The 12355-nt window shown below is 48.5% G+C and overlaps 1 protein-coding gene across 2 annotated transcripts in view; it reads right to left on the bottom strand.

Moving 5' to 3' along the window:
• KCNN3 (potassium calcium-activated channel subfamily N member 3) overlaps positions 1 to 12355 on the bottom strand; it is a 170871-nt gene that overhangs the window by 18222 nt on the left and 140294 nt on the right. For both annotated transcript variants that reach the window (XM_018046204.1, XM_018046203.1), the window contains exon 5: positions 6233 to 6343. In XM_018046204.1, the coding sequence (XP_017901693.1) occupies positions 6233 to 6343 (111 nt within the window). The remainder of the gene's footprint in view (positions 1 to 6232; positions 6344 to 12355) is intronic.

Below are 12355 nucleotides of genomic sequence, written 5' to 3' on the forward strand. Positions count from 1 at the left end.
TGTGCTTTCCCGGGTCGACAGTAAACGCTCTTGTGACCAGGGTCTCCCTCCAGTTCACCTGGCTGATTGCTTTGGGCATCACTGGGGTGGGAAATGGCAGAGGTCACGTGCACCTCCTGGGATTCACTGAGCGTCTCAGGGTTCTCAAGCACTGTTTCATGATGGGGGTTTGGGTACCTACTGAGCGCTCCTGATGGGCAGGGCATCAGGGCCCAAAGATACTCTTGGGGGTGAGAGTGGGTGGGTCAGGGAACTGGGAAGATCTGGGTAAGCCTGGCCATGATCTGATGGACTCAGGAATAGTTAGAAGAGGGCTGTTTGTGCACGAAGACTGGCTATTCCATCCCCTAAATCTGTAGCACATGAGCTAATCGTTTCTGTGGGTCCATTCATTCTCTCCCCAAAACTGTGTGCCAAAGAAAAGGGTCAGAGACTTATATACTTCAGGGAGGGCTCAAAGATTCATGGGCCTGGGCAAGAAAGTCGTCCAACTAAGACCTTGCATACAGCACCGACAGCTAACCTCAACTGAGTGCTTACTATGTGCCTGGCTCTGTGCTCAACACTTTATGTTTATGTTGCTCCACTGGCCCTCGGAAAAACCTCACAAGGGGATGATCACCTTCACTTCGGACCAGTTGGGAAAGCTCTCTGTGACTCAGTTTTCTCATTCATTCCTTCCCAGATCATTTACTGCAGCCCAAAGATGGGGCTGACACTGTTCTAGGAAGTAAGGATCCTAGGCACCAACCAATAACCTTTCTGCCCTCAGGGAGCTTCTAATCCTGTGGGGCCAGCATGCCCTGTAGCTGCAGCAGAGAAGGGTGCTACAGAGTAAGTTCTGACCTGTGAAACGGGATTGCAGGGTTGATTCAATGAGAATGCACTTCAAACACTTAGCACAGAGCCTGGTTGCCCGGCACCTTGGTACCTGGTGCCTTACTGATGCTCTTCCCCCGCAACAAATGTCAGCTTCTTCCTCCACCTCCAGCGAAAGAAAACACAGAACACATATGTCTGTTCTTTGAGCTCTTGGCTGTATTATACATGTCCATGACTTGCTCTGGCCACCTCTCTGCAGGGTAATCTGTTCCTCTGTTTTATGCGGGAGAGGGGATGGTTGTTGCAGGAGGAACATGGGAGGCAGGAGGAGAAGCACTCTTCTTGCCGGCCTCCCCATGCTTCCAGCAGCCACAGGGAGTGCTGGGAGAGTGATTCCAGGAGCCCTGTTGGTGGGGCCCCCAGAGAAGAACTATTAGCATACCCACAAGGCTGCCAGCACTCCACCCCAGGGAGAGGGTGTTTGTACCTGGAGGATAGAGAAGCGGGAAAGGAGGAAAGGAGGAGGGCAGATCAGACCTGGCAAGAAGGTGTGACTTGGACAACTTCAAGAAGTTCTAGAAGTTGAATGTAGATGAGTAAATCTGAGCGGATGGTAGTATCCCAGTCTGAGAGCCCTCAGGTCCGGCCTGTCTTCAGATGCTCCACTGAAGTTGTCCGGGATGCTCGGACGTCCCCTCTTCTCCATCTGCCTCCCCGACTCTCCACCCACCCCCACACTGCCTGCTGGCTTCCTGCGGCTGCCATCTCTTTCCTTTCCCTGCTTACATTCACCCTGCCTCCTCCCCATCTTACTCCACCTTCCCTTTTCAGGCTCCTCTGCCTGCCTCGCCCAGAAGCCCTCACTGAACACTAAGAAATGGGGGCTCCAGTGGCCGGTAGGACACTGGGGCTGTGAGCAGGCAGGGCTGTGCTTCCATGTCCAGAGCTGGAGTCTGGTCTCTCCCCAGAGCAACACGGTCCTGAATCTGTGGATTCAGCAGGCTAGTTCCATAATGCTATTAATGTGATGCTCAGCTTGTTTGGAGGTACACTGGCTTTTTCTTCCAGCAGACCTGGGACCCTCACCTCTATTCTAAATTCCAAGGAACCAACTGTTCTGGGAAACCCACTGGGTTATGGCTGGAGAGCTGCCTACCAGCCTGAGAACAAACAGCAGCCCTGGCTGGGACCCAGCTCACTGCATATGGCTGGGGGGCCCCCTCGCCTATCTCTGGGCCTGAGAAGCTCATCCCTAAGAACCTTCCAGCTCAAAAATTCAATGTTCCTATGACTATTGTTAAAAAAAAAACAACTGTACCCAATCTGTCTGAGACAGAACTTTAGTGGGTGATATAATTTATAATTCCGTTCTGGGGACAATTAGCATTCCTGATAACTGCTCAATTGATTATCTGACTAATTCTTAAAAGATTAAGACCTGTTCTGGGAATCCACTCGTGGGTCCTACCGGCTGTCAGCCAGGAATCTAGTGTCCTTTAGCCAGACTTTCTGTACCCAGTATAACAATGACTACTATTGTTTCTTCTGATAAAAGACCCCTTCTCTGAGTAAACCTTTGAATTAGCCTGCTGGAAAAAAAACATTTTTTACCCAGCAGGATTGTGATAAAACTCTCACACATGCTTGTAATTAAAGAAAAGTTTCCTTTAGCACTGATCAGTAGGTTCTGGGGGGCTGAGAAAGGTTTTTGAGCAGGTTGGTGGCATGTGCAGAGCTAAGTCTCATCATCTAAGAAGAGTCACAAGGATAAAGTACAGGATGACTTGGGCAAGGGAGGTCCAGGTGAGATGAGAAGGTAGCAAGCAACTGACATGGTACAAGATTGAGATGGTGGCTTAAAGTATGGTGCCCAGAGGACCTGGAGAGGTTGGTTTGGCCAGGTGGAATCAGACTCTGAAGCTGTTTGGACCCCTGTGGGTACCAGAGCAGAGAGGAGTCAGCGATGCTGCTAAATTTTCAGACCTGGAGACTGGAAGAATGATGATGTCATTAATAGGGAAGTCAGGAGAAGACAATAGTGTTAGGAAGGTACAGGTTTGGTTTTTGTCTTACCCACTGATTGCAGGGGGAAATGTACTTGGATGAAGTATTTGAGGCAGGAACCCTTTGTGGAAAGAATGAAGAGATAACAGTCCTCAGCCGGTGGCACCACACCATGGAGGTGTCTGCAGATTTGATGCGGAGAGTGGGCGTGGGAAACAGAGCACCTCCTGGTACCTCTTAAGCCAAGTGTGTACGTCGGCAGCTACCTTGCTCTTTAGAAGGGAGAGGTGCTCTTTGAGGACAGGTAGTAAGTATGCGGGCAAGGACTGTCTCCTATTCATCTCAGTGTCCCCAGAACACGGGATGTGGTATCCAGCTGCAGTGGATGTGTTTTGTCGCATAAAATAGAGACACAGGGATGTGTAGTGTTGCGTGGGAGAAAAGATGAGGATCTAGTATCTTTTTTATAGTCTCTCTGTGTGTAATTTACATATACATTATCTAGTAGCCCAGAGGTTGGCAGTAAATTGTAATTCGAGATTAACAGTGGCAGTAACACTGCAAAGTCCATGTGGGAAGATCTGACTGTGTTAAATACAGAAATGGTGTTGCTGCCAGGGTTGACAAGTTATACAAGTGAGAGAACAAAAGTCATGCGACTCAGAAAACCAGAGTTTGGACCCTGTGCTATCAGACCACTACCCTACCTCCCCCTGCCTCCCTGGCAAATAATTGAATAAAAATAGTGTGACTCTAATGGTAAAAAGGCTGGGCTGAAGCCTTTATTACAAATAAAGACTAGAACAATTTGAATATTTTCCCGATTAATAGGTTAGAATTCCTCTTTTTTAGTATTTTGCTTAGATGTTTGAAGAATTAAGGCTGCATGTACTTGTAAGAGATGGCTTTTATCTGTTAAATCTGCTAATTGTCCACTCCTGGGAGGTTTGCAATTATGCCCCAGTGAGCTCCTCCCACGATCGGATCTTTCTCTGTGAATTCACTGAGATCTTATGCGTAGACTAAGCTTAGCATCTGTTTGACCCATGAGCCACTCCGTCTGGACACAGTGGGCCATTTGGAGAAGACGGAGGATGGATGAGGGAGGTATCACAGGGGAAGGAAGGTCAGCTTCTCTGAGATCAGGTGAAGGGGAGCTGAAGCCAGAGCAGGCCAAGCTCACAGCCCGTGTCCTTTCAATTAAGGTTACATAAAAGAACCTTTCCAGTCTTGCCAGCTTTGAGAATCCTCTCTGTGTGAGAACCATCCCTTTTGTGTTGGTTGTTTCTCTGGGAAAGAGATATTAGACATTAAAGGAACATTTCAACAGATTTAAGTGTTCTCAGGCAAGTGAGATGTTATTCGATTAAAAAGGTGCCTTGTACTCATAGACGGGCAATAAATATTTGTTGATTTGGTTTTCAGTCCTACTTTTCAAAAAGTAAGTAGATTTGAGGAGGATTTTAGAGACTATGTTTGAAAGAAAGACTGAAATTAGCCACCACAACCTCATCTTTTACAATCATAGCACAGAAAAATTGTTTATTTTCTTGTCATAGGAGGGAGCTGGCTTTCTTCAACTTTATTTTCCTCTAGTGTCTGATTCAAACCGTGAAAAATGGAGAGGACAAAGGGATAACACGAAATACAAAGTATATCCCTGGTTTCAAATGCAAATAGAATAAACAGAGAGGCTGTCAATGCCTGTGCGCTAAGAAACAGCTTCTGAGACGGTTTTGGGGGCCAAATACCCTTGTCCTTGACTCCTGCACTACATTGTTCCGGGAGAATAGAGGGAAGCATATTTGCAGCTCTGATGGTAAAGAATCTGCCATGCAGAAGACCTGGGTTCGATCCCTCGGTCGGGAAGATCTCCTGGAGAAGGGAAGAGCTACCCACTCCAGTATGCTTGCCTGGAGAATCCCCATAGACAGAGGAGCCTGGCAGGCCATAGTCCCTGGGGTAGCAAAGAGTCAGACACAACTGGGCGATACTTTTTCTTCCCAGTAACTTTGATAATTTGCTCAACTCCTAGCATGACTTCTAATTGCATAGTAGGGGCTGAAGGAAAGCAGCTGGGCTGCAGGGCCCTGGATGGAACTCGGCTGGCCTACCATTGGATACAGCCCTCACCGCTGCCGTCTGGATGCACAAATCGTGTTTCCTTTTGTACCAAGGACAGCTCAGTGCCATGATGTGCATACGTAACCACCTGTGTGTCAACCACAGAAGAATATCTGCCTGTACGTTTTCTTTGTAACATCTTTTAAAAGGCTTGTTAAAGAATCCAATACATGTAATCAAAGACCAAACAATCAAACACCATGAAGAATTCTGCTGAGAAACTGGAGAGGCCTTGGCAGCTTTCCCCTCCCCCACTGCCTCCCTCCTGAGCGTGCTCACCCTCTATCACTCTCCCTCTCTTTTTTTTTCCCTCCCTTCCTGCCTTTGTCTCTATTTTGAACACATTTTTACTGTGCCACAACATTCATCACTGAATATTTTCTCCGGCTTTCAAAAACCCCAATCAAAATCTGGCTGCTCATGGGTCTCCCAGCTCCACTTAAATCCTAAATGAGAAAGACTCGCTAGGGTGGCCAAGACCCCAGCACAGGTTTTTGCTTCTCTCTCACTTTGGAAAGAGGAGAGTTTTTTGCAGGAAACCATATTCCTGACCTTCGTTCAGCCTGCAGCTCTAAAGAATTTTCCATAAAAGCTGTCATTAAATAAACAGCTCCTGCCTTGCTCATTTGGCCTGCTCTTATCCTGGAAGGCTTGTTTCTGTCTCTTCTAAAGGGACCTTTTCTTTTCTGACAAGTCAGGAGGATGTCAGATTTTTAGCAGCTAAATGATCTCCCCCATTCCTGCTTAATCAGTTTTTAACCCTCCTTACCCACTTTCCTAAGGGCACATGGGAGAAATATATTTGGAAAACCCAAAAGGGGAAAATTGGATGTTGATATTTTGATGAACATTATTTAGGAGTGATTGTCTGTAATGATTTTTTTTAGGGGTTGAATTTAGATACATTTCCAATATCATTTTAAAGACTTTCTACTGCCCTTGCTAATGAGAATCATGAAAATATTTAAGCAGAAACCAAAACATCTCATGCTGGGTGATTTACTTGGTACCATTAGGCAAGAGAGTAGGTTACATCATTGTAGGCTATAGATTTAATTATCAGGGAAATTATTTGGTTGCCTGAACCATGCACGGTGATTTAAGAAGACAGGAGCCTGCAGCACTGAGGCATGTGGCCATTCTGCACCAGCTGTTTGCATGTGTCCGGGGCTCCCTCAGCCCTCCACTGAGAGGTGCAGCCCTACCCTGTTGTGGCTACATTCTGACTAGCTCCCAGGTGGGTCTTAGGTCCCCCTTTAAGACATGGGCAGTGGCGTTTTACCCGTTTGGTGAGCTGAGTGTCCATCATGAAGTTGTGAACGTGCTTCTCCGCTTTGGTGAGTTCCAGCTTCCGGGCCACCACGGCCACCACCAGGGCAGTGCAGCCGGCACCCTGTGGCAGGGGGGGCGGGGGGGGGGCGGGGAGGGGTGGGCAAGAGGACCGGGGAGAGAGCACATCATTAATGAAGCAGGGCTCATGCATAAGACTCCACGTGCCCCGGGCCCACTGAGGGGTTCTGGGAGTGGGGTGGAGACCTGAGCTCTGGCTAGTCAAGGCCAAGTCAAAAAACCCAGCAGAACCCTGATCCCCACACCCACGAAGGTGTTGACCTCTGGGACATGAGCCTTCCTAGAGCTGGCCACTTCCTCATAGAGCAGGGTACTCGATGGGGCTGAGGCTTGGGGTCATATAAAATACTGGACAAGCGCTCAGTCACCTGCCAAGCTAAGCAGGGAAGACAGAAAATCCAGCACACGTGCGCCCTCTGCCTCACCCATACCCCAGCCCCACTGCCAGTCTAGAGCACGGGGGGCTGGGGAGGGCAGGAGGAGAGCCAGCCAGCCATGCAGTCTGGACGGACCATCTGCTGGTGGTGGACAGTTTTCCTGAAAATGACCTAATGAAGAGGCAAAGCATCTCCCCTCCCCCTGAGACTGCTTTCCAGGGCAACCCCGGTTGGATGGAGTCTATGCGCTCAATGACTGCGCTTGCTCCTCGGTTGGGTCTTTTCACAGGAGTTCTAGCCTATGACTCAGCACAAGATATCAGTTCCTTCTTGCTTTCACCAGGAGGCTCCAGAATTCACCATCTCGCAGAGATTTTAAAGATGACAACAATATATCTGCCTCAACCCAGGATTTTAAAGGAATGCGCAGAAGGCGCTCAGTATTTTCCAGGGCAGTGTTCCTACTCTGCTCTGGAAGGTCTATTCCAGGGGAGCCCAGGGAGGGCGAATAAAAGAGGCAGGTTCCTGAAGACTCAGTTTCTCTCTCCTAATCCTCTGGGCACATGCTTGACTGTCTGAGAAACGAGCAGAAAGGGACTCCTCCCAATATTCTCCAGAAGGACTTTGAAGTCCTCTTTGCTGTGCATCTTGAGTTGGGGGACAGGCTGGGGGGTGCCGGGGATGGCAAGAGAGAACCGCCCCTGCCCTGCTTCTCCTGCAGGCAGTGGTGATAGCCCTGCCCTCGCCTGGTTCTTGGAAGAGAGCACATGCCTCTTGGGGACCATTGCCTCTCTCCTGCATGTGGGGCCCTGCACTGCCCTGACCTCTACTCATGGAAAGATGATGAGTTCAGGAAAGTCAGCAGTCTAATGCTCTGGATGCCAAACAGTAATTATAGGTGCCACTGAGCTCAGTTTAGCAATTGAGGTCCCAGGATTCAAGGAATCCATCAAGAACTTTGGGACTCATGCAGTCTAACAATGTGTAGGAAGTCACAAAGACTTTTTTCAAAGGTACTATCTTCTGTATCAGAGTTGAGCAGCACGCATATGACAGATCAGCCCTCTACTCTCTCCCTCATAATCGCTTTCTTTCCTTTGCCACAGATTGGCAAAGGCTAGCCGGTGTGAGGTTTTGGCAAAGCTGAAGTTGGCAATGTTTTTCCCTAGCTTTTTCAGAAGGGTTCTCATGAAAACAATCTCCTGTTTCTTGGTACATTTGGTCAGCGACCCATTTCTAGCACAACCACCTGAAAAGAACGGAGTCTGTGTGAACCTTCCTCTTTCTGACCTCATTTTCCTTTCTTGTTCAGGGACAGCCCTGTTTTCTCGGCATCTGTGACTTGCAGGAGACTCTGTGCCCAGTTTTCAAAGGATAGGTATGGGCAGTTGGACAGCCTGGTCTGTAGGTGTCATCAATTGAGCCAGGCCTCTAAAAGCAAAAAATAGCTTAAAAAGCTCTTCTAGCAGGAAGATGTGTGATCCATTTCCCCTCAACCAGACTCACTCTTTTGTATGGAGTTCCAAAAGTACTTTGGGCTAAACGCCCAAAAAGCGGGATATATCATAGCGTTAAAAACAGAACATCAGATGTAGAGGGTTCTTCCCTGACTCCAGGCTCCCTAATCTCCCTGGGTCCAGGGAAACTACTTAAATCATCCCTGAGAGCTGGGGGCAGAATTAGCCTGAAGGATCTCCTTGCTTGTCATGTCACCTGGGGAATTTCATTAAAGCAATCAACCATCCACAATCCCAAAGTTTCAGGTGCTAGATGGATTGCTCCAAGGTTCCTGCCACAGCTTACAACTGAGCCTGCTGAATGCAGAGGGTTTCTAAAGAGAAGCTAGAGTGATCTAATTATTAAGGAACCACCTATCTTATATGATTAAGACACATTTCTGCATGGAGGCAGGAGGTTGGACTCGATGACAATTCTCAGTTTCCTTCAACCTAAAAAGGTCCAGACTTCCTTGTGGATATTTCCCAGAAGGATGCATTGTTCTTAACCTGTAATTCTAACTCGAATAGATAGCAGTGGATACTTTCAACTTCGCTTTTCTTTTAGAAAAAATCCATCATCTGGATGGGTTAGGGAAGTAGCCATTAATGAAACCTAATCTGGTCATTCCCATTAAGAGGCAACCTTGCAAAGATGGGGTCAGACACCAGCAACCTTCAGAAAGTGGTGTGCAAGGTGCTGAAATCCAGACTGGTCCTCTCCTGTGTGTGTGAGAGAGAGGAAGAAAGAGAGGGAGGGAGGAAGGGAGAGAGAGAAGGAAGAAGGAAGGAAGGAAGGGAAGAGGGAAGACGGAGAGAGAGAGAGAGAGAGTTGGAGCAGAGACTGAGATAGGCGACAAGTTGTGCTGCCTCCTCAACAGCATGGGACAGAGAGCAGAAGAGGAAAAGAAGTGAAAATAGGAAAGAAAATAGAAAGGAATAGGGAAGAGGGATGGGCTCAAGGGAACTGGGTGGAAGGCAGGAAGAACAAGGAGCCTAAGACTTGGGTCAGAAGTTAATGTCAACTTTGGCTCTTTAGAGGAAATGAAGGAAATAAAGACAGCAGGATCCCCTCTCACCTCCTGCCGTCTTTACTTTTAAGTGGTATAATGATTACTTCAGGCTTCCCTGATTGCTCACTCCAGTATTCTCGGGCTTCCCTTGTGGCTCAGCTGGTAAAGAATCCACCTGCAATGCGGGAGACCTGGGTTTGATCCCTGGGTTGGGAAGATCCCCTGGAGAAGGGAAAGGCTACCCACTCCAGTATTCTGGCCTGGAGAATCCCATGGACTATATAGTCCACAGGGTTGCAAAGAGTCAGATACGACTGAGCAGCGACTTTCACTTTCCCTTCACTTCACTTTCAATGATTACTTCTGCTTTTTTGGGGACAATGGGCCTTTTTACTTGGGTGAGTTTATCAGCCAGATAGGGTCATGTTAACAGTTTAAGAAGGCTCATGCGATGTAGCAGGGATGTGGGTTGATTTCAAGAGACAAAGTGCCAAGGCCGTGGCTGATTTGGGCATGTGAGCACTCCTGCTGTCCCAGCTGTCCTCACGTGGAACCTCAGAAATCGCTGGAGGGGGAATTTGAGGAGAGGACAAAGTGGGACCGAAGAGGGTAAGCAGCTGCTGGTGTGACTTCCACTGGATCAGACTGTGGAGCAAATCCATGACTCAGAGTTTTGCCTTCAGAGGTGCCAAGTCCTGAATCCCGGTCGACACTAACTGGATTCCCTGGATCTTCTCTATCCAACACTATTTCCATGGGAGAGTGGTGGGAGGGGATAGGGTCCTCTAATGAGGTCGTACTTTCCAAGGTACATAGTGAGCAGGAGCGCAGGAGTGAACAGAGAAAGGAGTGGCTGCCCTGGGGTCAACACGCCTAACTCATCCATGGATTTGGACCCAAATCAGAGGCCCAGTCTCCTTCACACTGGTCCTCCTACTTCTTGTTTCCAAGAAACAGTTTCCAGCTGGAAAACCTTAGACTCTCGAAAAATAAGTATCCCAAGGGGAAGAGTATAAGGTGTTCTTAACTAAAGAAGCATAAAATAAAATAAAACATAAATGAAAGTGACAAATGGAGGAGGGAAGCCTGGAGGATTTACAGTTGGATTCTGTTTCTGCAACAGATTCCATGTAACAACTAAAATAACATCAATTGGTTTGAAACCAAGGTGTTTCAGGGAGAAGCTCATCTTCTAAAACTGACATTAAGCAGATGTCTTGCTGAGCCCTCTTCTTTACCTCCTCCCCAAATGACTCAATTTGTGCCACCTTTTACTTCATCATCCCTTTCCTTTTGCAGTTCAAAGAAGCCTCTTGCATGAAATCTTGGGGGAAAAGCTCAGTGTCTCCAGCACATACCCTGGAATCTTTTGTCTATTTGTCCCTAACTCCTGAAGGGTCCACAGAGTGGGTCCAGCTCTGTTGTTCAGTCGCTCAGTCGTGTCCAGTGCTTTGCAACCCCATGAACTGCAGGATGCCAGGTTTCCGGGTCCTTCACCATCATTCAGAGATTGCTCAAACTCGCAGCCATTGAGTCGGTGATGCCATCCAATCATCTCATCCTCTGTCGTCCCCTTCTCCTCTTGCCTTCAATCTTTCCCTGCATCAGGGTCTTTGCTAATGAGTCCAGCTTTAGAAAATGTATATTGAAATGGGATTTCTACCAATCAGTCTTGGGGTCCCAAAAGTCTTCCAGATGACTGCAGAGCCAGAAAGCCTTCCGAGGCCCATTCTGGATACTAAATATTGTCAGCTTTCTCTCTGCCTTATAACTGTCATCATAAAATTCTTTATGGAAAGATGCTGGACTTTGATATATCTGCTTTAGTGGGTGAAATCTCTCAAACACACCAGGCCTGTGCCAACAATGTCAAGTTGTTCAGACAATTATATACCCTGCTTAATGGTTGATAATTACACCGTTACTGGGATTGCCAAGAGAAAACAATGATTAAGACTATTTACAGCCTGCACACACAAATTCTTCCTTTCCCTTCCCACTAGGCCTTGCCTTGGCCTGCGTCGTATCCATGGTAACCAAACAGGAAGCCCTACCTTTCGTAAAGGCACTTGCAATAATAATCAGGAGAGGTACAAAGTGTTGGGAGACTGGGGGATGGGAGGAACGGATTCTCAGCCATGTGAAACCCTGGAAAGAAGTGACTCAGCTAGAGAAGTCCCATTTGTAAGGAAAAAAAAATGCCACCAGGGTTCCTCACTGTGGCTGACCCCAGAGGGAGGCAGCTGATTTTAATTTGGGTAAAAACACAAGTGGAGGGAAGCTCCCTGTCCCTGTGTATAGATAGGTATCTATGCAGCAGGGTTGATGCAGAGAGAGAAGATGAAAGGCAGGTGCTATATTTTTAATACAGGGGGTGGGTATCAGTTCCTCCTCACTCGTTTATTCTCTCCACTTTGATCACACCTTTCTCCTCAAGGAACAAACACTTTCTTCCAAGCCGCTGCTGAAGCCCCTGGAGCAAAAGCAGGTGTGAAGACCACACCCAAGGAGAAGGCAGGGAGGGGCCAGGGTCCGGCTGGCCCACCACCCAGCTACCCCGGAGCAGAAGCCCAGAGATACAGGAGTGAGGAAGCCAGGGAAATGACGGCTCCCAGGCTCTGGCTTCTTGGCCGGGGCATAGCGCCATGCTGGGAGGGAGAATGGCTGGTATTTAAAAATAACGGAGGCTCCCAGCAGGGCCGTTCACCTATCAGCAGCTGGGCTCCGTGAAGGCCAGACTGAGAGCTGGTTCTGAGGCACATAGCTGGCGCCCCAGGAGCAGCTCAGAGACAGGAAAGCGTTGGTCTTCGGGCGGCATTTCATTCTTTTCTGGAAGGAAGACTCATTCCCTGGTTTCCTGGTGACAGCTGGAGCTGTGCCAGGCAGACTCCTACCAACCAACAGGAGGTATTTGTTCTGAGCCCTTACACTCACCCATGGTTTATCCCAAGCCCGGCGCTAAGCCGCCTGTCATTAACTCCTGCCCAGGACCCACTAATAACAGCCTGCCCTGGGTTTCGGTCAAAAAAGGAGAGGACGGCGTCCAGTCATGACATGGCAGCGCCGGAGCCCTCCTGCCCCGCGGCCCAGGCCTCTGGCCCCACAGCCTCCGCTGCTCTGAGCAACTGGCTGCTATCAGTCTCAGGAGGCCCCCATGGTAGTGAGGAGC

Source organism: Capra hircus, chromosome 3, assembly GCF_001704415.2.
Source record: "Capra hircus breed San Clemente chromosome 3, ASM170441v1, whole genome shotgun sequence".
Taxonomy (NCBI): Eukaryota; Metazoa; Chordata; class Mammalia; order Artiodactyla; family Bovidae; genus Capra; species Capra hircus.